Source organism: Nesoenas mayeri (genome assembly GCF_963082525.1).
Source record: "Nesoenas mayeri genome assembly, chromosome: 24".
Taxonomy (NCBI): Eukaryota; Metazoa; Chordata; class Aves; order Columbiformes; family Columbidae; genus Nesoenas; species Nesoenas mayeri.
Genome location: NC_137546.1, coordinates 4,969,108 through 4,993,530, shown reverse-complemented (window position 1 = coordinate 4,993,530; position 24,423 = coordinate 4,969,108). Strand labels below are relative to the sequence as shown.

Genomic DNA, 24,423 nt, shown 5'->3' with positions numbered 1-24,423 from the left:
CCCTGAACTCAAACCCAGGTTTGGTTTTCAGCTGCCACAGCTCCACAGGTCACCTCCGTCTCACCGAAAGCACCAAAAGCAGCACCGGGAACCACATCCAGGACTCACAGCCCAAGACTTAGGGCTGCTTCGGCCCACAGAACATCCCGTCTTTTCCGAGTTTAATTTCCTCGCCTGATTCGGGCTGTATTTCTCCCGGTCTCCCGCGGAAGCAGTGAGTTCCACAGTGAAACCATCATGTTTGATCATGAGCAGCCTGCGCTACGGGGGGTTAAATTGGATGCAAAATGTTCGGCGGCTGTTTTTTGGCTATTCAGCAAGGGTGTGGGTGTTCAGCTTGTTTGTGCCTCGCTGGGTATCCCGGCAGGAAGAAGCAACGAGATAAGTTTCCCTTTAGATTTCATCCTACACCTTCCTATTTTTGGCACATGACCATCGTACTTTGCTCTGAAAATCCATCAATTTTTAGATGATGCAGTTAGAAAATATACTTTATTTCCCCTTCAAATAAGAATCTAAACAAATATGGCCTTTTAAAGGACAACGCCACCCCCTCAACCCTCCTCATAGCCATTAGCAGAGAGAATAGGGAGTAATATGGGAAGTAGGCACTTAAAAATAATGAAACAACAAATGCTTTGGGCAAATTCTCCCTCAAGTGCCTTTCGGGTGCAGAGATGGGCTGGGAGGTGCTTGTTGGGCCCCCCGGCACTCACACTCCACAAGCCTTGCTGCCCGTTTCTGAGCTCACACTAACGCGTTTGTGCTCCTGGAGCTCTCAGTTATACAGACACCTGAGCACAAAGCATCCCAGTTTGTGCCAGGAGGGTTGTGCCGCCGCTTCCTGAGGAGAAACGCTGATTTGGGCAGGAATCGGCCATTTCTCATCTGTGGGAGATGCTGTGGGCGGCTGCTCCACAAGCTCTGACGCAGTGATGCTCCGGTGCCACGGTCCAGCCGCTCCAGAGGGGCTGGAAACTGCAGCTCCAGCTCTGCCGGCTCCACCGATGCTCGTTGGGGGATCCCAGCGCGACGGACGCTGCTCTGAAAGCAGTTTTATTGCTGGCCGAGCATCTCTGCCCAACACAACGAGCTCTAATTTGCTCCTGCCTGTTTGTTGCCGTCCCCACCGTGTGAACAATCTGGGCAGGGGAGGGAGGTTTCTGCCAAGGGAGAGCTGGAGGAATCCCGGTGGTCCCCGCCAGGCGCATCCTCCTCTTGTTTGGTGTTTTCCGCTGCTCGCTGGGATTTCTTGGCCAGAGGGGAGAAAAAACTGCCGCTGCCTTTCTCAATCAGCCGACACTCCTTGGTTTTGACGCCCACAGCTCTTAGGATCGTGTCCATTTGCTTCATGTAGTCCAGGTGGCCGTTTACCTGCGAACAAGAGTCATTTAGTGAGGGACCTGTGGGGAGCTTCATCTCAAAAGCCAGTGCTGCTGTGAGACTTGGTTTTAGCTCCGAAAAGCTGAAAGAACGAGGGCTGGAAAAGGCAGCTGTCCATTGAATGACCCCAACCGCTGCTGCCTTGGTGGCACACGCTGCTGGGTCGCTTCTCCTCTGACAGATGCGTGTTTAAGTGCTTGGACATTGCTGATCCGCGGCGCCGTGCGGGTAAGAGGAGCCACGGTGAGAGACACTCAGGTAGGAGAAAAGCTGCCTTAGCTCAGCCCCCTGTTCTCTGCTAAATCACATATCCTTCCTGTGCCTTGTAAAAACAAAGATTATCTTATTTAAATTAGGATACAGCCATTAAATCTCAGCTACCAAGCATGTGCAGGTTCTTGGCTGGAAGGTGCGCTGAGCTGTCCCACGCCATATAAAACCAGGAAGTTATGGGTTCATAAACCAAATTAAAGTCAACAATATGTGCAAAAGCCCGGACATTTTTATTGTAAGGTGGTTTCCATGGTAAGATAAACCCTTCTGAGATGGATGCTGGAGTGCACCCTTCCTCTCAGGGCGCAGGAGGGAGAGAAAATCCCCTCTGAGATGGAAATTATTGTCATACACTAATGGGTTGGCTGGAAGGGCAGAAACTTCTCTGGTTTAGGTGTCCTGTGCATGCTGAGCATTTCAGATCCTACTACAGACCAGCTTTTGGATCTCCTGTTGTACTCACAGCCAAAATGGGAGTGAAGAATCCCAAGGTGGATTTATAGCAGGTTTTTTGGTGATGAGGAAGGTGTGGTCAGGCTGAGCCGGGTTATTTCAATGCTCCACTCACTGGCTGGCCTGTGGATTTCAGCCAAGATGAAGATTCGAACCCTAAGATATTTCAGCACCTTTGCTAAATTCTATTTCTAACAGCTTAAATCTGACCCAGCCAGAAAGCTCAGGCCTCTGGTTTTCCCAAATCTTGCTAGTAATTAGGTGATTTCCCCAGCCGGGAATCCTGACACCACAATCCCAGGTTTCCACCTTCCCAGCGTGGGTATGAGCATCCCAAGAAGGGGCTGATGCTCACACAAGATGTTAAAGAGCTCGTTGCAGAGCTCTGTGAAGAAACCCAAACCTCAAGCAAAGCTGCTCTTCGTGCACGGGCAAAATTCGAACCTCCGAGCTGCGTGCGTGAAGCGGCGACATTTGGATGCACTTAGGACTTGGAGCAAAATGAAGGATTTAATCAGTGCATTAGCAGTGCAATATGTGGCTTTAATCAGTCCAGATGGCTCAACAGGCTCTTGATGTTTTGAACAGATTAGTTAATTAAAATAACCATTGAAGGACTAATCGACTGGCTGTTAAGAGGTGTACATTGTTCTCTGGAAAAGCATGAAGTTTTACTGCGCAGTGCTCGGTGCTACAGAAAGAAATGAGCCCAGTGTTGGGCAAAGTGGGGAGGAACAAGTTGAAAATGGACTTACTGGGAGGGGCTGCTGAAGTCTCGCGGTTTGCTGCGTTCTGAAACCTCTGCGGTCGTTACAACCGACCTGCCCTGGTCAGCGCTCGGGGATTTCTCAGCCTGTTCTGTCACTGAGTCAGAGAGAACAATTTCCTCTGCCGCCCTGAGGACGAGGTTTTCATAACTCCTCTGCACCCAGCAGCTTCCAGACTAAAACAATGGGGAATTCCTCTTCTGGAGCACCATGATCACTGGGAGCCACTGGGAATGAGCAATTCTGAAGAGCCTGAGCCTGTGCTAAAAGAGAAGCTGAGCCCTCCCAAAAGCCGGTCTGTGTGCAGCTCTGCTAATACCACTGAATCTCCTCAAAGGAAACTCACTTCTGTGTCCAGAACAGCCCAGGAGAGGATTCCACTAAGCCCTGAGAAGCGTGCGAGGAGGTAGGACTCTCCGCTCCACCGCGACATTAAGGATTGAGCCATCGGGAATAGAATGGTGAACAAATTCCCTAGAAGCCTGAAAGCTGTGACAGTGTCCTGGTGGGGAAATTCAGCAATTTGGCCTCTCAAAAGCCTGTTTTCGTCTGCAAAGCGAACAGCTGAATTCCTCCGCTGGCTGGGCTGTGCTGGAGAAGGGTTGGAAACATGTAAAACATTGCTAAGGGACAATAAAAACTTGAAAGAGAAATAAACAATGGTCTCAATATTTGTCAGAACAAAGTGCAGGAGGCGTTTCAAAATAAATGGAGTAGAAAAGAATTCTCATAACCAAAGCAAATAGATTTACGCTTGTTACAAGGAAATGAAAGCGGTGGGGTAGGTTTATCAGCGAGCTCAGGTGATTCCTCCCCTGTTGTACCTGATTTTATGGTTGCCTAGACTCGCCAGAGAACACAAGCGAGCTGCCCGCATCACTCATGCTGCTGTGGGACATCAGCACCGCGCCGAGAGATCTCCAGAGAAGCACAGACCACAGCTTTCCTCAGGATCGACCAGCTGGCTGAACAATTTGGTCAGTTTGGCAAGGTTTTCAAGTTCAAATCCACCTCAAAGTGTCGAAAATGTCATTGGGCGGGAGAGAGAGGAAGGACAGAGCAGCTGGGCTCTGCTTTCCCCTGCTGCCCTTGGCCAAACGAAATCCTTGACGGAGGATTTCAGAGGAGCGGGCACGTTGTGCAGCGCAAACCGGGGATTCACAGGGACTCTGCAAGTCGCAGGAGCTCAGGTCGTTAATACAGCCGAGAATTTCACCTCTCTGATTGGTTTTGAGCCCATCACACCCAAAGAGCAACTCTACCATGCAAGAAAAAATTGAGTTAAAGACTCAACTTTAACTCAAGAATTGAGTTAAAGTGTCTCCGGAGCTTTGTTATTTCAGCAGGAGCGGTAATGACTGCCTTGCAGGGCATCACAGTTTCAGGGTTTTGACAAATACACTACTTTGTGTGGCGTGATGAGGGTTTAGTGGAGCGAGCTGCAGTTCCTGAGGCTCAGATAATACTCACACCTCACTCTCCAGCAGCAAAGTCTTCCCGCCGCTGTGTCAGATATGTTGTGTACACACAGCGTGAAATGCAAACTGCTTCCTCCCGACACAGCGTCCGCACTGTGGTTATTGCCACACAGCTCCAGCGTTCACTCCCCGTCGCCAAAAGCATCGGTGAACTTGTTGTTCAGGAAGAGAACCGCGGTACAACCCTGCGCTCTGAAATAAACCCCCAGCCGCTTTAGGGTAGCACTGGGAAAGAAGGGATTAGATGGTATAAAGAAGGTTTTAAACATAAACATCAGAAAAGGAGAATGACGCGGCCATTGAAAGCAGGGGAAATGAAGTTTTAAAGTCAATTCAAAACTTCATCATAGCCTAAAGAACTTTAATGAGAGAACAGTGCTGACTTCTTCAATAATTGTTATGCTCGCTACTGGACTTCCAGCCACACATTCCTACAGCCCCCAAACTCGCAGGCTCATCCCTGGTCTCTGCTGCACTAAAACCGCCCAGAGAAACTTCAGCGCCTGTTACTTGGCTTGTGAGCCCCTGTGAAAACGCTCTGCCCACGTTCTGACCCTGAGCATTCCAGCAATATTCAAATGTTAATGCAAAATGTAACCTACGATATCCCGTTTTGAACAAACAGCAATCATTCTAATACACTGCAGCTCAATTACTGCCTTGGTCTCTGTAACAGGTGCTGTCAAATAAATCTCCTGACTAAATCAGTCCCATTGCAACCATTAGGAAGGCTTTTATAACCACATATTGCTGAGTGGGAGGACATTTTTCTCTCAGGTTTTTTTACTGACAGTCAGATAAAAAACATACTAATCAAGAAAGACGTGCATGAAATGCCTTGGAGGCCAATTCCTGAGGTCTCCCAGCCCTCTCCTCAGTTAAGGATTCGGTGCAAAGAGAAGCAGCCCCTTTGGATGTGGTCCAGGTTTCATCATGGATGGACTGGGAGATGCCTAAAATACTGAGGCTGCCTGCCTAGTATTTGCACACTGAGCACTTTTGCATCATCTGTGCTTTATTTTTCTGTCACTGCTTGTCCTTTCTTACCCCTGGCAGGAAACCGATGGGGATCTCCAGCAAGGGATGGAGCTGGGAGCTGGCCCCCATTAGAGAAAATATCTCTATATATATTTCTGTTATGCTACTGTGCTATATTTGCAGCAAAACCCACCTTTGTGTTCTTGCCACTTAAAAATACTGCCCCTAAATATTTCCTTCCCCTTTCAAAATGTTCACCAGAATGATCTGCGTTTCTTTTCATAAAGCTGCATGGTCCGGAAAATGGATCAAGAGAGGGACACCTGCTTAACGCAGGTTTTTCTGCCAGTGGGAGTTGATCTTTTTTCCCCCACTGCTTTGCAGGAAGATTTAGCAAGTGAAAGCATCAGCGCTTTTTGAAAAGAGAGGAGCGCTGGGACTGTCTGTTGGCATCACGCAGTACGGATACAGATGCACGACAATAGAAGATGAGCAGATAGCAGCTCTGCAACCATTATTCATGTCACTGAAATGTAAATACCGCTCCTTTGGGGGAAAAATGCTGCGAGCCAGGCAGGATAAATTGTGCAGGACTCCGTGAGGTTTCAGAGTTCAGGAAGCAGAAGGTCAATGGCAAGAGCATCTCTGAGGACAAGTCAAAGAGAGGAGAGTAACATGGACTAAACCAACAGGAAAAGTCACTCCAGTGCCACCACAGCTTGATTTCTTTGGCCTTTTTTCTCTTCAGGCTCGTAACAGATGTCACTGCTCGCAAGCGACTAATGGCAACTCTGGGGATGGTGACAAACGGGACGTGGGAGCGTGTGGAAATACTAATCAAGGCAACCAGTAGGATGCAAAGGTACAAGAACAGCGACAGTGCGGGACTGTGTTTGAAAGCCTCTGCTACACCACTTCCTTCTGGGAAGCTGCTATTTTGTTCTGCAAAGTCTATTTTATCTGCACAGCGTTTTCTGGCAAGGGCTGTACAGAGCTGGGTTATAATGAATGAAGTGAGCTGGTAACAGTTGGGTATTTATAGGCTCAGCGGGATGGTGCTCCAAAAAATCTGAAAGCACTTAAAAGTGTCTTTGGCTCCAGAGCAACTCTGACAATCTCTACCAGCTTTTGGGGACGTTTAAGGCAGGAACAAAGACACAGAAGTTTCCTGAGCTGTGTGCTGAGCATCCTGCAGTCCAGTTTGGAGAAAATAAGTTTGAACATGAAGATATAGAAAAAACAAGATTGCACGACCAAGATTACAGCGAATATGAATACACAAGCTGAGTTCTGCATGGTTTTCTGTGGAAGAGCTCACTCATGAGTACAGAGAAGGCAATGAGATCATTAGTTGGCTTACGGTAATTGAGTAAATTATTGCGAGACATATAATATAGTGGCTTATCAATGACACCAGGTGGCTTTGAGGAAGCTAAATGTCTCCCAGACTCGCAGGTGAATATCTTTGTGCTTCCTGGAGCAGCAGCCCAGGTGTGGACCAAGCAAACAAGCCATCAATATCACAGAGCTCCTGTCATTACAAACCGGTTCCCGTACGATGGCATCAATGCAGCCCAGGGGACCAAGGTACAAAGCCGGTGACCTTGCCCTCGTACGAACCTGAGCAGCGGTGAAGCCTCCACTGAGATAAGATTGTAGGTTGCAGCTGCTCCACAGGTGTGTTTGAGCTCCAGATTTCCCAGCGGCTGATTCTACCTACCTGCTGATCTGGGGCTTGCAAGACAGCAAGGTCTTTCTTGGGGAATAACTGCATTTTCTGTCTCTGATATGAGACATTTCAGGACTGAAAAACCCCAAAACCATCCAACAAGAGAGGCAAATTCTCATTGTCTTGCTCAATACAGAGCACTGGTCAGGCCAACAAAATCTATACTGCAGTCTGAGATGAGACATATCAAAGAAAGGAAAGAAGGACAATGTACATCAAGGTGCTCTCTCCAGCATCTCATCTTCCCCTCATCCAGGAGTGTGAGGTTACGGTGCTGCAAGCAAAGGTCAGATGGAAAAAACGGAGAATTTAAGAAGTACTACTTACCACAGCTGAAAGGTCCATGTTCACCATCCTCCTGTCATCCAAGTCGACTGGCTGCAGGCCGGCGACGTTGAGCTGGACAGAAGAGGTTCTGTACACAAAGCCCAGCAGCCAGTCCCCCCTAGGAGCAGAGCAGAAGAACGTGAATAAATCCTGTTGCCAAACCAATGTGATACATGACTCCTCAGAGCACAAGGGATGTCTGGACCCAGGAATCAGAGCAGCTGCTGCATTCAGGGCGGGTTCCCGGAACATCGTAGCGTTAAGTCTGAATTTAATCTTGATTCCCGGGTGCCTGGTTCATGGGTGTAGTCTCATTATGTACAGCAGGTTTAAAAATTTGCTTAGAGATTGCAATACTTTCACATATCTAATCTTTTTAATGTACTAACAGGGAGAAGTTCTCCAGCCTGCAGACAGCTGTAAACGTGATGAAGCCTACCGTACCAATGTTGCTGACATAAATATTGACTGTGAAGCTCCTTGGAGTGCTGCTGATTTATAGGTACTGTATAAATACTTGGTTTCAATGACAAAGCTAGGAAGAATTGGTTCGCACTCTAAAGTAATGCCATAAGTCACCGTGACAGTTTCAGGGTAGATTATAGCGTGATGAGAGAAGGCGATGCGACCTTTGGAAATAAGTAACCTCTTCTACACTTGGCAACAGCCTAAAAGCTGAGCACCTAAACACCGCTACACTCTATAGAGTAGATTTAAGACGTATGCGAGTGGTATTTATACTCAGCAGGTGAGATGCACCCGCACAGGTCACCATTTCTGGCTGCTCCTGTCCGCTCCAAAATGGTCTATACTACAAGTTGTAAATGTACGCAGAGCTCTGCAAACTCTTGGTCACTCAGGCATGGGTTCTTTCAAAAGCTGAGCAAGTCTGACTGATTTGGTTAAGGTTTCTCAGTAGGAACTTGTGACCCTGTGGTGAAATGGGATGGGACAGCTCTGACATCTGGCTGTCACTCTCCAGGTCCTTTCAGGCTTCGAAGCTGAAGGAGACAAGCGACAGCGGACTGAAGCTCAACAAATTGGACCCAAATGTGATCTTGCAGTTTTATTTAATGTAATTCATCTGACCTAAACATAGTCACTCCTAAAGTGACAGAACGGGGCCACAATTTGTATGAGCGAGAGAGCAGAGGAAGCAGAATCAGGTGGGGTCTTACCAGGGAATGTTTGTATAATCCTGTCCTATAATCCTCCGTATCTCTCAGTTACCTCCTTCAGCTGCCCCTCACGCTAACTGAACAACCCTCAAATTCAGCATCTGAGGGCAAAGCAGAGAACCAGCCTACTGGAATATTTTCTGAGAGTCTCGTCACCTGCTTCTTCCTGCAACAAGACACAATTTCTACATCATTTTTCACTCAGCGTTCAAGACTTGGACTTGTCAAAGCAGAGACTAACCAAATTATTGCACACCCAGAGGTACAAACACACATACTGTTTTATTCCAACAGCACACACAGGCTTTGAAACTATAACAAGATCTTTTTTTTATATATATGTTATATGAAATGAATACGCTGAGCGTTTTGCAGTGAAACTGATTTTTGTATAACACAAGAAGGAATAATATTTGCCAGGGCACATTCAGTTATATGCCACAATTGCTGTCATTTATGGCTTCTTGGAGGAACACAGAAGCACTCCCAAGGAGGCAGCAATTGCTTTTTCCTTATGTCACATAAATAAATACTGTAACTGGTGAGCACATGCAGCATCCATAAAACCTCCCGCCATTCAAAAAACAACAATTTTCAGTCTAACTGACAGATGGGATTAATAATTTGTTGTTTGAACTTGAATGCTTTTAATTCTTTTATTTAGTTCTTTTTCACAAATGAAGTACTGTGTTAGATGTATGATACTTCCCCATCTGATACCTATATATGTGTGCATGGAAGGCACTGACACCATTTTCAGCTGTCGCTGACCCAAGGGCTCGTGGCTTTACAAGCTGACTTGACTTGCAGTTATATGTTCTTTGCCAATCTTCTTGCCTGGTTATTTCTCAATTTATTTTCCCATGCTCTTATTCTTCCCCGCTTCATTCCTTCCTTTTAATTTCCCCTCTTCTAGTTGTGCTGGTGAGCAGTCTTCTTGTCACAATTACCTTCCAACTAAGTCATTAGATTTGATTCTGTTCCATGAATTCTTTACAGCTTTGGGAAGACTGCTTCAGCTGGTTCTTGCCTCTGAATCTCCCTCTTCTCACCCAGCAGCTCCCACAACTCTGCAGCTGTCTGCACAGTTTTGAAAGGCTGGTATTTGGTTTCAAGGTAACCCTTCTGTTCTTTCACATCTTTATTAAATTCGCTGCAGCTGCTCTAGCTATACCTCCTGTGTAAGTAAAATAGCTTGTTCACGTGGACTATCTTGACTAGAAAGTCTTCCTGATATAAAAACTCATCAATTTGCTTGAGCTCCTTCCCTTCCATTGCAATTTTTACATCTTGTTCCCCATAAGCAGTCCCTAATGAATTATATCTCAAAGCTTCGATAGATCTTAATCCACATTCTTTAACTATCATTGAACTTGATGGCTGTATTTATAGTCCTTTACACAAATCTGAGCTTTAAAGGGGCCTTAGAATACGTCAGATTATGCACACAAACACACTGACCCAGCGTTGAGCTGCTGAGGTGATATAACCCTGCCCCAGCATGAACAGGACCTATGCATTGAGCACCTCAGGCTTCCAGTGTAACTGTTAATGTCAAACAGCTGAGAGCTGGAGCCAGAACAGCCTTCAAGTGTCTCATGAAAACTCTCATCTCCAGTTAATCCAAGGGAGAGATCTCTGGAGGGAAGAGGCTCTGGCGCTGCTGAATCAACATACTCACCAGCTGAACAAATATTCACTTACAAAATGCTCAAAAGGGATAAAAATGATTTCAAAGTGACGCTAGCACCGCGAAGCGGAGGACTGAGCATGTACAGACCTGCAGTAGCCGTTTATGATCCTGCCCGACACCACTTTCGTGATGGCTTTCCAGTACTTGGCTTCTCCTTCCACTGGAGCTCCCAGTAAGATCACATCCTCAATGATCCCTTGAGAGTCTGTTGAGAGGAAAAAAGCAGAACAGCTCAGATTTAGAGAATATTTCAGAGGGAGAACCGACCCGGCCCCTGTCCAGAAAGATGCAGTTCAAGCAGCAAACCCGTGGGAAGTTCTTTCCACAGACCTGGGTCTGGGTTTGCATGGAGCTGAACTGTTACACTTTGAAACGGGCGAAAGGGACCGACATTCCTTATAGTGCAAATGTTATCGTATATTAAGCACGACAAGCTCTTGCCACAGTCCTTAGAGCTGAGTTAGTGAAAAACGTGACCTGCACACACAGCAGAGAACACCCAAGTCCTTAATATTGATTGGGAACTAGCAACAATGAAGGCGTTTGCCAACACGAGGTGATAATCTATCAAACTGGTTTGATTTTCTTGAAGCGTTCTTTAACGCGAATGCCCAGGGCACGACTTGCTGAAAAAGAATGTTGAATTTTAAGTGTAATAAATCTTCCTCTCTTATCAGACAGCTGCAACTGGGGAATTTCAGTAGAAATAATTATGGAATGAGAAATACTGGGCAGCTCTGCTACTTTCCTAAACTCCTAAACAATATATTAGTATCTATTAATAAATCTTCTTGGTAAAGAGAGATCAAGCAGCTGATGCCAAAGCAGTTAGATGGAATTCACAGCAGCGCACGTCTTGGGAAGTTCATGGGTATAACCTGCCAAATCCAAACTCTCCGCCGGTGGGAGAGCAGCGTTCGCGAGATGTGAGCTCAACCATCCTGTAAAATAACGTGCTAAAGTTTAAGGGGAGGCAGAAGTGAGAATAACTGCATATCGCATCAAGTTATGATGGAGAGGTGCTGCCTGGCTTGACTTTTTAAACGTAAATCAATTGGTTTCCTTTCCCTTATAGCAGTAAAAGACTCGGAGCTGCCTGCAGTGCCTGCGTCTTTCTCAGCGGTGTAAATCCCAGCGCCTGACAACAATCCAAAAGAGTTCTCGTGGTCTTAGTTCTTATTGCGAAGCAAATTTTGCACCAATCAAGCAAAGAGCAATTCAATTTTGTCAGTGTGATCCATGAGCAATAAAGTCCTGTTCCCATCATCATGAGCAATGAAAAATAAAACCCAGAGCCTCGCGAACGGGGAGCTCCTTCCAACTAAGGTACTAAATTCCACGGCCACAGTGTGAGCCAACTGAATAAACAAACAGCTAATTCATCAGGATCCTGGATGTTTGGGCAAGGTATTGGAAGCTTTTGTGTCTCTGGTCCTTTGTACAGCTTATTTCTTGCTCAGAACAAAAATGTTCAGCCTCAGCTGAAAAATACTTGTTTTCTCCCAGTGTTGACAGAGGAGGATGGAAACCCTACCAATGTATTTCACAGTTTGCAAATCTTTTATGTGTGGGCAGAATTTAAAACTGAGATGATTTGTCCCTGGGCACAGAGGAAAGCACCTCATCACATTAGTCCTCACTGGAAAAGGGTGGGATTTAGGTCTCTCTGGCCATCGTACAGATCCAGTGCCACGGAGAGTGTTTCATGGCAGAGGTTGGCAGCGGTATTCCCGGTACCCAACCCCAGCAGAACTGGTGATACTGGTCACACATGCGATTCTGTCAGACACCGTGATCAGTATGAGATAAATATCTCATGTGTGACACCTCACTCCTATCGCACGTGGTTTGGCTTCAAGGTTCAGGTTCAGGCTGTTATCAATTTTTATTGGTTTACACTTATTATTTATTAAAATGCATGGGAATTGTGATGGAAAAAAATCAGACCAATGATCTTCCTTGTGGGTCCCTTCCAACTCAGGACATTTTGTGATTCTTCCCTTGTCGTAACTTATCTCTGACGGGTCATTACTACATCTTCTGCTATAATTTCATTTTCTGGAAAGCTACTAAGCTCTGGCTTCCAAAATCATTTGTGATGAAGTATCCCAAAGGTTATTTAATTGCTTTACAGAGGAGTATTTTCTTTTAACAGAATTTGAGTTTCTGCCATGGTGTTTCACTGGATAATCCATGATTAGTTATTTGTCCTCAGAAATGCCACTGCCATCTGGATACAAAAGGCCCGCATGATTAAGCCTTGTGTTCCTTTTGTGTGAGACATCCAAGTGCAAACTCCAGTCTGTCTCAGATGTCCAAGGTCCCAGCTCCGTTCCTTCTGTGGCTTGTGCTGGAACGTGCGTGTGCAGAACGCCTTGGCAATCTGCGCCGAACACGCTGCTTTTCATCTCGCAAACAGCTCAGCTTTCGTAATTCAATTAGGGAACTGAAAAACTAGTGTACGGTGGGGAGCTGCTATGATACATAATTACGATGCTTAGATTTCTTTAGAATGGCAGCCAACCTTAAAGACCCCTAATGATTTCCTTTCACGTATTACTTAGCTACAGTCCCATGTTATTCCAGCGAGAGTCTACAGACCATTAAATAAAAGCTTGGAAATGTCTCAGCCCCTGGCATTCTTAGCACACAAAAAGAGTAGATCTAGGGCCAGATTAGGATCTGGGTTCTGGCTTCAGTGTCACTCCATTAGGATCATTCTGGATTTGATTAGATTTATTTTGAGAGCAGAAATCCTTTATCTGAGGACTTCCATCCTAAACCAGAAGTGAAGTTCTGGTACGCAGCCATCAGCTGAAAAAATGCTGACGTTCTCCATCCTCACTTGACTCTGCTCCCACCTTCTTGGGCCTTACTGAACGTTTGCCTTTATAAAGCTATTTATTAGAGATTTTCTGTGAGGCTAAATGGTTAATGAATTAAATTAACTCTGTAGGGGGGAAGGCAGGCTGCACGCACACACTCACTACTGACTCAACTCCAAGATGCTATTTACATCTACTGATCATAAATGATTTTATTCTTTTTTCTAAATTAAAAATAGAATCTATTAATAAACAGAACCACAAACGGGTAATATATTGACAGATGGTTTTATACTTGACTTTGGGGAAAAATTACCATGAAAATAGCAGATGACAGTGGCATTTCAGTGACTTAAATGGAAGGGAGGACTCGGGGAATCAGATGCGATAGCTGGAGAGAGCTTCCAATAAAGGCAAAGCATCCTCTGCTGCGATCGCAGCGGCACGTGGGCAGCTCACAGGCCGATCTGGCAGCCGAATGTCACCAAATGTCAAGTTGTTGTTTACAGACCAGGGACCAAACTGACACACTGGAGCACCTTGAGTGAAGACAGCTAATTTAATCCACTGAACTGGTGCTTTCTGTCCTATCCTAAAGGATTCAAGCTCTGCTCCAGAAAAAATCTGCCTCTTGGAAGAAAAACTGCTCTACTAGCAATAAGGAAGATGAAGGAAGAAAAGGTTAGGAGGTGAATTTTACCTTTCTCTTGAGCCATCTCCTGCAGGCAGAAGTAAATGACTCTTGCACCCAGACTGAAGCCAATTAGTGTGACAGGTCGCTTGCCCTAAGAAAGAGAGAAATGAGGAAACACCATCAAATACCGTTACACATCAATACCTGGGACGCAGAGCACTGGGGCTTGTGCATGATCTTTTAAACGTTTGAGCAATTTGGCTGATTTCTAAGGGATTATGTATCGCTAAAGCTACGAACAGTTCAGCATTCAGAATTCTGCATATCTACTTTGTGGTTTTTGATTCTCAGAAAACCAACTGAAAGGATCCAGTGATCCGAAGTTACAGCAAAGCAGATGTTTCAAACACAAACAAACCAGATGCTGCCATTGTTTTGAAATTTCCAAATAAAAGCCTAATTCACGGATCACAAATTTTCCTAGAAATGTTTCGATAAAGAGAAGAAGCAGCTGTCGTACAAAAACATCGACCGCTTCTTGATTCAACCTGAATGACAGCAGCACTGTGTGGCTGTTATAAAAAATGATGTGGGGTAAGCTTTTCTTGTGAATAGCCTAATAAGATTTTCTATAAGACAAAAGGGAGCTTAATCTCAACAACAATGCAAAATGATCTCTGTATTAACCGGGCAGCAGGTGTGCAATGGACTCCATACACATGACACTGAGTAGTTTTAGATGTTCTGACACACTGGAATGTGTTTTCACTTCTCTGTGGGCAAAAACATGGCCCACGGTGCATCTAATGTTGCACAATCACCTCTTACATTATTTTGCTGGGGCCACTTAAGTATCAGTGAATATTTTAACATCTACCTTTGCTTTCTGTTCCCAAATTTGCACTAGGTGAGTTGGCCTGGCTGTTTAATGACATAGTCAAGCCACTTGTCATTTATGCCCCGGATCATTTCTTCTTCATTTAGAAAAGCTTTAGGTTAAATGGAATGAATCTTGGCAGGAATTCTCTGATTCACTTGGGACTTATTTTTCCACAATGAACCAGATACACGTTGGTCACCTTCATGCATCTTTTTTTTAATTTTTCAGTTTATTATTGATTTGCTTCTCCCTGGAAGGATGCCACTTAATAGTTAACTACTGTGACTACAAAACTTTGCCTCCATGGGCCAAATCCCTTCCGTATGTTATTCTTGGATAATATCTAGGCACTTACCTGTTGTCGACTGAGCAGGATATGTGCTAGGTGTTTGCCTACTTCAGCAGAGCGATGGAGACACACTCCCCAGGGGTTGTCAATGACACTGGCAACAGTCAAGAGCGACGTTGGCCACGTCAAGGCCGTCACAATACCTGCGAGACACAAAGCAAACAGCACAGCACAGTCACAAACCCGGGCTGCTCTTAGGAAACACCAAAAGCAAGATGGTTCACTGAAGTTAAAAGCTAAACCTGAGACCTTTTGCCATTTCCAGTTCTTCTTTCTCAAGAGCTGATCTGAGAAATGCTTTGCTAGGCTACAGATAAGAAGGAATCTGATGTTCTGATACAGAGGCAAACAGACACTATACATGAATGTAACCTGCATGTGAAAGGTTTGTGTAAAGCAGTAAAACAGCGTAATAACATAGAGAAATAAACACAGTGACGCGTGAAGGAAGGTGTTTCCAGCTGTAATTTTGAAAGAACAAGTCAATGACACAGAGGCACAGCAATCCAAGAAAGCAAATCTAAATTACAGGTGTGGCAGAGAAGGTTCTCAGGCCAGTTCTGCAGGGCGGTGCCAATCCTGCCAGAAATCTCCTGTGTTTGCTCAGAAATCTTCTATGTTTGCTCAGAAATCTGCTGTGTTTAGGAAAGCTTCTTTAAACAGAAACCAACCGTCAAACTGCACAAGAGCCGCTCAGGCAGAACAGAGACGATTTAGGTTCTTACCTGACAAGACAGTGAATTTTAAGGCTTCTTGAGCCATCATGTTGACAAAACCATTCAGCAGGGAATCTAAGGCGTTGCCGAGCTCCATCAAGTACCTGGATTCCCAGGCCAGGCAATACTGCTCACTCGATCGCAACATGCTGCTCCACGGTGCTGTGAAGCTCCCTGGGAAAGGTTGCAAAGATGCAATTCATGTTCAGAGAAAACACAACAATGTCTGACTCCTGGCAAGATGAGTCTAGCAAAGACTCAGAAAAGAACCAGTAGGACACTGGAATATATTTATACTGTAAAATCAGGAATTATATTTTAAAATACTGTTAGATTTAGACACTGTATTTCCACTGTTTTATAATAAATTTGGGGGTTGTAAATCATGCCACAGCTTCGTCTGCCTTGACAAAGGATCTTCAGTGTGGACAGGCTCAGAGTTCATGACCTGTTCCATTGCCCCAAAGGCTGCCAAGACAGATGGGTATTAATACTAATAGTAGGTATTGAGGATGTTCCTCCCAGCATCAGCCAACAGGCCAAGTCCTGCAGCTCCATCTTCTCACACAGACCCAAGGAGGGCCGGTCCTGAGAAATTTTTATGCCATGGTCTTTCTCCTGTTTGTGGTTTTGCTTTTTTAGACATGACAGCAGATTGCTAGTTATGGAAGAAGAATGTGTGTCATTTTTAACTCCCTTTTAAGGGCAAACGGACACAAAAAGGTTCCTGAAGGGACACACTTGTCTTTGGAACGGTGCCTGGGAGCCCTCCAAGCCCGAGGATTTGGACCCCCGGTGAGCAGACAATGAGAAAAGCTGAAGCTCTGTAATGCAAAGTGAAAATAACCTTAGTCTGACAGCAAGCTGCAACCTAACAAACAACAACCTTTTGCATTAATGATAGCCAGTGTTAATTATGATGCTTCTGAATAAATTGGCAGCTGTTCAGTCAGGTTACTGAACACATCAGCAGACAGTTGAGATATTTTATATGACAAGCTATACTGGAAACTAAAACAGTACGGACTTTTCAAGGTTGCTGCCTCTAAGTTCACCTCCCGAATGCTGTGCTTAACAGGATTTACTTGACGGAACTTTCTTGCCAATAAACCTCATTATCTGGCAGATACTCAGAAGGAAAAAGACACTATTTTCTGTTAATTGCTGGAGAATAAACATAAGGTCTCAGAGATAGGTGAGACACTTTGTACTACTGCTGGAAATCATCCACCCCAAACAGACCTTTCCTAGCAAAACCAGACAGCATTTATTAACATTTATTAATCTGCTATGATTACTGCCAATCCTGCTATCACTACAACCAATTTACTGCCCTCTCTCCTTCCTCTGTTTTGATTGGGACTGTAGACTGGATTGCAAAATCTTATGTTGAGAGTCGATGTGTTTTAGTTACCAGGCCATGCAAGTGGGGGGAAGACAGGGTGCTACAAGAGCAGATGTTTGTGCCGGGAGTGGAAGAAAGACACAGCTCTCCAGGCTCCTCTCGGTTTCCCCGTGTTGTTCTTACCATATTTTCCTGCGCACAGCCATCCAGTAATTGCTATGGTGATATGAAGCTGCTTTCCTTCAGTGAGTGGGAGGAATTCAAACTCTTCGATGGCTCCCACACGCTTCTTCATCTTGTATCCTACACACAGCAGGGCAGAAACACGAGTCTCAGAAATCACACAGCAAGGACAGACTCTGCTAATAGTAGAAGTTCCTAAGAAATTATTTGGGTCATTTGGATAGGTTTATGGGTTTTTTTCCTTTCCAAAACCCTCAGCGAGTCTGTGCATTACTTAGAGCCTGGTAGCCTTAGAGCCTTCTGGGCTTGTGTGATCCGAGGGAATCCCAGCAGAAAGCTTTTCTTGCTGCAGACCTGACATCAGCTGCAACAGACGCTGCTCTCCGTGGCGGCATCTTACTAAGCTACATCCCAAATACTCTTTTCCTACATGGTCAGCAGGGGCTACACAGCATCTCAATCAGCATTGAAATTAAATTTCACAGTTGTGGGATTACACCTCACATTGCTTCCCTTGCTCTGCAGAGCTCAGTTAAGTCGTCAGCTCTGCATTTACAGGCAAGATCCTGTGACTCGGGAGCTCAGAAACGTGCCATCGCTCTCTCACCGGTAAGGCCAGCTCCAGCCGCTCCGAAAAGCGATGCCATGACTGCAATTCCAGCGGTCGAACCTAAAGCGGCTGCTCCAGCGCTCCCGATGATAGTAGCAGCTCCCGCGGCAACCAGAGGGGCAGCGAGACCCCCCGTCAAGCCTGAAGATGCAACAAGTAACATCACCAAACTATTAATCACCTTCAAAATCTAGGCAGTTGTTTCCCTGTGCTGTGTGAGGGCTGCTAATGCTACTGGAAAGGTACAAATTATGGTCCTTTTTTCATCACCAATAAAGGGGCTTTCTGAGACCCTCTCCTGGTCCTGGATCTTTGCACAGATTCTTTGACTACTTCAGTAAAAATGAAGAACAATTTAAAGGTCAAAGGAAGAATGTGTGGTAGAATGGGGGGAGCTATGCCCTGTTTGCTTAGGAAACATTGATCTAGTCTCACACTATTCTGAATTTAGACTTGAAGACTTGATCCTCCTATAACAAAAGAGCAAAAGAGGAGAAAACATTTTTTAAGGGTAACAACGTCAGTTTAATATTTCCCCCAGCCAGTGAAGCTACATTGGAATAACTTTTCCAGCTAATTATTTCCATTTTATTTTCACATGGTTGAAAATACTTCTCTTTGATTTGGGGTTTCTTCTGTTGTTTGCCTGGGTTTCTCTTGTTTGTTTGGGGTGTTTTTTTGGTATCTGAAGCAACATGCTACGCTCAGCCTGGGAAAGAAAAGCAGTGAACGCTTTAAAATTCGAGTTTGGGCTAAAAGGTGTGATGGGTTCTGCTGCCAGATGTGTAATTCAGGTACCCCCCCAGTGCTGTACATGCAATTCAGGAGCAAATGTCCAAACTGCCAGAGCAGCCTCACCTATCACTGTTCCGCCCCCGACGGTCGCCAAACCGATCAGCAGGTATCTCTTCAGCTTTCTTCTTCTTTCCTTCTTTTTTCTTGATACTTCTGCAGTTCTGTGGGGGGATTAGAAGCATAAAAGCTGACGGAAAAGCCTGACAGATAACAACGCTGCAGTAGAATCTGTTTTTATTCTCTGCAGTGTAATTTTCCTACTGGGAACAGTAAAAAGTAACAAGCAGGTGTGGACTGTGACAACACACTCAGATTTATGAGCATGGACATAAACCCACAGATTTAAATTAAAACGATGTAATTGCTGACAAAAGCCAACAGATGTTACTTACTTGGAATATCCTTCCTAATAGGGCTGAAGCTTGTAAAAAAAAGACACAAAAAATCAAAAGCATTTCAATAACTATATACTGCCTATATAGCTTAGAAAAGACCCAAGAAAGCTAAAGGGAAACAGGGAAAAGTGTTTGAAACACAAGAGAATAGGCATAGTTTGTGCTAACAAACAGAGGGATGGAATGGAACTATTTTCCAACAACAGTGTTTACATTTAGCCGCTTTTTAATTGCACATCACAATATAATAATAGAAGAGCTATTAAACACAGTAATCAGTTCATTTGTCTGTGTGCATTTAAGCTGCATTTTAACAAGCTTATCAGAAACAGGTAAATAAACCTGAAAGGAACAAATATCACTTATTAGGCACTGCTTTTGGCTTCTGTCCACTGTCTTTGTTTTCTCTCTTACAAGAAATACTTCCCACTTCAGAGGAAAGTGCGAGAAACAGGATGCTGGAATAAATTGTTTACAGAGGAAGGTTCCTTCTAGCCTGCTAATGCAGTAGTTAATCTAGGCCTTTAAACATGAGAATGTATCTTGCTTCCAAACTTGGATATTTTCCCTTTTAATCCTAGCTTAATTGTGGATTTTCATTATCCATATAATTGCCTAATCCTTCCTGGAACCCCCTAAGCGCACCGTAATTTTGATAAAGACAGTTTTAGATGAGTCCCAAACAATACACGGCTTTGTAAAACGCAGCAGGAGGAGAATGAAGCACAGCGGGTGAAATCCTCGTGCCGTTCAAGTCAACAGCAGAACTCCCGTTGAGTTGCACAGCACGGAGGCTTTGCCTCCACAGAAATCTTCCAAAAAAGATTGTGTATTACCTGCTGCACCAGCAAATGTAGCCAAGAACAACAGCGCTGCCTGCAATGGCTGCATCTTCAGCATTTTCTGTGTAACCAAGCTCAATTTCTACAAACCCACGCTCAAGGCGGTATTTGGATATGCCGCGGATTGTGCCTGCAGCCACCAACCTGAATGATCAGCTTCATTGCTCCAGGTGTTCTTTAAACCAGCCCTACAGTCTGACTGTTCATACCTACGTTGGCAATATCCAGCAATTTCTGTTCTACATAGTGGTTCATCAGCTTTTATAGTCAACGTGTTGTCACCTCGCACTGAAAATAACGACATCGAGAGAGCTGAAATACGGCTAACCTGGCTCTAGTTGCAATAAGGAGCAATTTGAGTTATGTCGGTAGGAAGATAGTTTGCAGCTAAAGCTTTCCTGAAGATGCAGTGAGTAAAACTACTGTCATGAGAACTTTTCCGTGTCGTTGCTCTCCTTCCGTAGCTGCTAGCAACTGCTTTTGACAGTTGCTTTCCTAATAGCTTCTGCATTGCAATTATCACTTGATTACCAGACTGCGCTTTTTTTTCCACTATGGTAATTAACTGCCTTTTCTGGTAATTCTTTACCCTTAGTGATCTTGGATATGCAGCTTCTTGCCTGAACCACAAATTATCTTCAGAGGGATTTTATAGGTGGAATGACAGGTCATTTTCCAATGATGAAAAGCGTCAGGAGGACACGTTGGCGAGCAAATGATGTCATATTTTCCAGTTTCTCACAGAAAGAGAGGTTCACGCCTGCAGGTCAGAACATTTTCGGTGCTGGTTAAGATGGATTTAAGTATTTGGAGCTTTTTTCTACAGATGTCCATACGTACATTTAACCTTGCACATTCTGGGCCACAGGCCAAAACACAGCAATAAAAGTGGGAGCAAAACCTTCTGTTAACAAATATCAGTAAAAATCGCCTATGCAGAAGCTGCCAAAACCCTGTGTTATTGTTCTAAAACCTCTTGCAGTAGATGGTCAAAGCTGGAAGCATCCTAAGCAGATGCTGATGGGTTCCCTGCCCCCAAAAATCTGTGAGGTCAAAGCGGTGACAGGTTTATATTCCACTTCTTTTCCCCATTGACTCCTAACTTTAAAACAAACCAAGGGTCATCAATTCTCCACAAATCTCAGCCCTGTTTTAGCCACGCAATAATGAATGTGTTCGCACAGCAGTCTTGGACTACTCTCATTATATTGTTTTTCTCTTTTCTCTAATAGGTATTTACTTCCATGGCTGCAACCACCGGATAGATACAAAACCCAATGGGTTTGAAAGCCACGCTTTTAATTATGCAGCAAAATCTTCCAGTTGTTCTCGCCTTTATCAGAAACGCTGCTGGTCTTTTTGGGTTGTGCTGCAGGAGCCACAAGTCCAGTTTATGCAGAATTAGGTACTGGAGCATCATCTTTGCAAACGACACCCCACCCTCGGCATGGATGTTTTCCTGCACTAAAGGGACAGGTTTGAGTTTGTTTCCACAAGCCACAGCAAAACAGTCCCCATTAATACCAACCCTTGCTCCTGCATGCCAAACCATGTCCTGTTTAGCAGTCCATGATCTTTGAGATTATTTTGACTTTCCCTTTTTACAGTGCACTATAAAGTTAACCTTTATTTAAATAAACTATAACTGAAAGAGACCTGTCACATGCTGGACGTCTGAACTTTACTGTGTCAGGGACGTTGATTAAAGCCTTTATTAGCACTCAGTTTAACCTCATAACCTGTTTGCTGAGTTGACAGATAAAAATATTAAACGGTCCCTTGAAAGTCCACTACAGACATGTTCACTGCCTTACATATTGCTAAACCTTCACACCACTCCTGCCTAATAAGTGAAATACAAAAATACCACATTTCTTATAGATACCAACATTTCGGCTGTTTCATATCTAAGAACTAGTGATTAAGAGAATTTATCCTATATTCATAACAGGAAAGTAGGAGTCAGGTGTATAAGTATCTAATGATGCAGATTGTTGCCCTTAGAGATCTCCCTTCAAAAGGAATTCAACAGCTGTCAAACAGGACACAGAGAAAGACAGATCCATAGAAAATCAGCAACTGAGGATCTAATCCCAAATTTATAGGAACTTACTTCATTCTGCAAGAGGCAGTTCTAGCTGAAGAATATTGGGCCAAAAGATAAGAGACACAAGATCTTTCTGATGTAGTTAAGCATAATCTACAGTCTAGGAGAAGAAACAGGAGCACGGAAATGAAGCAGGTCAGCACGGAGTAGCCTTTACCAGCTCTGATTTTAAGAATGCTGAGCTTTCCTTGAGGTTGAGGTTGGATCTAGGGAACAAATTCTTCCCCAAAGGGCTGTTGGGCATTGGAACAGGCTGCCCAGGGCAGTGCTGGAGTCACCATCCCTGGAGGGGTTGAACAGACGGAGATGAGGTTCTTAGGGACATGGGGCAGGGACAGGGCTGGGGGAACATTGGAATCAATCATGTTGAAGGGCTTTTCCAACCAAAATGACTCTATGATACCATGATTCTGTGATTCCTGCTTCTCAGCACAGCCAAAGTGCTGCGAGGGCTCTGCAACCCTCATCAAGCTATAGATGATTACACTGAGCCATGGCGGGGAAATGATCAGAGAGTGGACTTAGGCACAAGGAATCACGGCTAAGCTTTCAAGCACCGGCAGAATATTTTCATGCCATAGTCAACCCAAATGTTCTTACTCTGACTCTTCTTCTTTTTGTTCCTTCAAGCTCTCAAGCAGAGATTCCTCCAGGACTTCCAGCTCCTCCAAGGGGACTCTCAGCAGCCAGGTGACGTGGCAGATCAACACCCTTGCTCGAGCATCGTAGTACCCTTAAACAGAGGGAAGCCCAGGAAATCAATCAGTTGGCATCACAGCCAATTAAACACCGAGCAGTGCACTCAGCTGTGCTGCAGGACCCTGTCCCACACAAGCAAAGCTCCTTCCCTCAGGCCCTCTTCATCTTCTGTGTGTTTGAAGACAATTCCTTTATCTAGAGGAGAGCGTGACAAATGGAAAATCCTTAATCCCTGCAAACTTCATCCTGTGAACAGTCACTGCACCAGGTAATTGTCTCTGTGACCGAAAAAGGTCATAAATCCTTTGCTCTTCATCTTCTGTGATGGCTCTGGATAGGCTGCATCTTCTCAGCAGAGAAATGCTGCAGCAAGACCAGTCCTAACTCAAACTACCACATATATACATATCTATAGGTAACAGAACACAGTACACCTCAACAATGCACCAACGCAAGATGCAGTATCTTGTAAAAATGTGCCTCCATGCAAAACCTTTGTATTGAATCCATCTTGTTGGCAACAAGAGGGACTCTTGTTTAAAACTACACACCAGCTCACCTCGTAGCATCACCGACAATTGTTTGCATTGATACTTCACTGCTGGAGATGCAGGAGTGAGCAGTGTGCTCAGACAACACGCCACAGGGGAAATGATTCCTCCTGGGCTTATAAGCAGCTGTTCTTTAGGAAAAGACATTTTAAGTGTAATAGATTTTAAATTATTTGTGCCAAGTGTTTCTCTCAGTAGCACCTGCCAGCTTTTGTAAAGGGTTCTTGGTGCACTCTGGGATGAAAAATCTAATTGCTTTTCTAGCGGTGGGTGAAGATACTGGCAAGACCCAACTATAAAGTATGTTTCTGATACCCACTGCACGTAGATCAAATATGGGACTTGGCAATCTACTAGGTTTATTAATTTATGGCCATCAATACCACGATACCGAACTACTTCAATAGGCTTTAATGACGCCAGTTTGGATATTTGTGCTTAGTTGAGAAATAAGGACGGTATTTTTCTTTGCTTCATCCCTGATATGTGCCACGTTTTGCAAGCCCAAGCAGGGGTTTTGATGAGCAGCCTTCTTGTTTCCTGTCTGTTAATACACAACTTCGCTTTTTATTATACTTAGCCAGCTTGGCTCTAAGTTAGCGAGTCTTGAAAATATATTTCTTTTAAATTCCAGCTTAGCAAAATAAGCAGTTTTGCAATAACTGACTTGTCAATTTTCCATTAAAAATAAAGCAAGAGCAAAAATGGTACTTTGTTCTGCAGAAAAAGGCTAATCAGCAACCAGTTAGTTCCTTCCTGTGAGAACATGTTAAAACACAGAGATTTAAAAAACGCAAGGAGTGATATAAGACAGGCTTCTTTTAGAAATGAACATTTTGTTCAGTAGCCAGTCTTAATGTCATTAATTCTCTCAGACTAATCCATGTTACGCATTGTAAACCAGAAGATTATAATATAACTATAATATAATATATTATATTATATACTATATTATAACTATAATATAAGAGTAAAATCACTTTTATTTTTAATAGGCTTCACAGGACACTCTGGAAATTATTCTCTGAATAGTGGGGGTTTTTTTTCTTCTTTTTAGGCAACAAGCGATCTGCCAGGAGCTTTGTTAGGCTGAGATTTTCGTAACAGCTTCACTGCCTTCCTAAAGGAGGAGGTGGCCTGCACCCCTGGAAACACTGGATACAAACCAGAACTTTCCTACCATCGCTTTTTGCATGCCAACACACGCCATGAAGGTAAGGAGGTGAACAGCTG

General features: G+C 44.4%; 1 protein-coding gene across 1 annotated transcript in view; it reads right to left on the bottom strand.

Moving 5' to 3' along the window:
• Positions 1-1,095: 1,095 nt before the first annotated feature.
• Positions 1,096-24,423, bottom strand: part of TMCO4 (transmembrane and coiled-coil domains 4) — a gene marked incomplete at its 3' end in the record, with an annotated part of 28,806 nt that continues 5,478 nt past the window's right edge. Inside the window, exons 4-13 of the mRNA XM_080358777.1 lie at positions 22,541-22,673; positions 18,660-18,757; positions 17,799-17,942; positions 17,192-17,311; positions 15,673-15,837; positions 14,954-15,090; positions 13,785-13,869; positions 10,347-10,464; positions 7,389-7,506; positions 1,096-1,374 (exon numbers count right to left, since the gene is read on the bottom strand). Of these exons, the coding sequence (XP_080214903.1) occupies positions 1,096-1,374; positions 7,389-7,506; positions 10,347-10,464; positions 13,785-13,869; positions 14,954-15,090; positions 15,673-15,837; positions 17,192-17,311; positions 17,799-17,942; positions 18,660-18,757; positions 22,541-22,673 (1,397 nt within the window). The remainder of the gene's footprint in view (positions 1,375-7,388; positions 7,507-10,346; positions 10,465-13,784; positions 13,870-14,953; positions 15,091-15,672; positions 15,838-17,191; positions 17,312-17,798; positions 17,943-18,659; positions 18,758-22,540; positions 22,674-24,423) is intronic.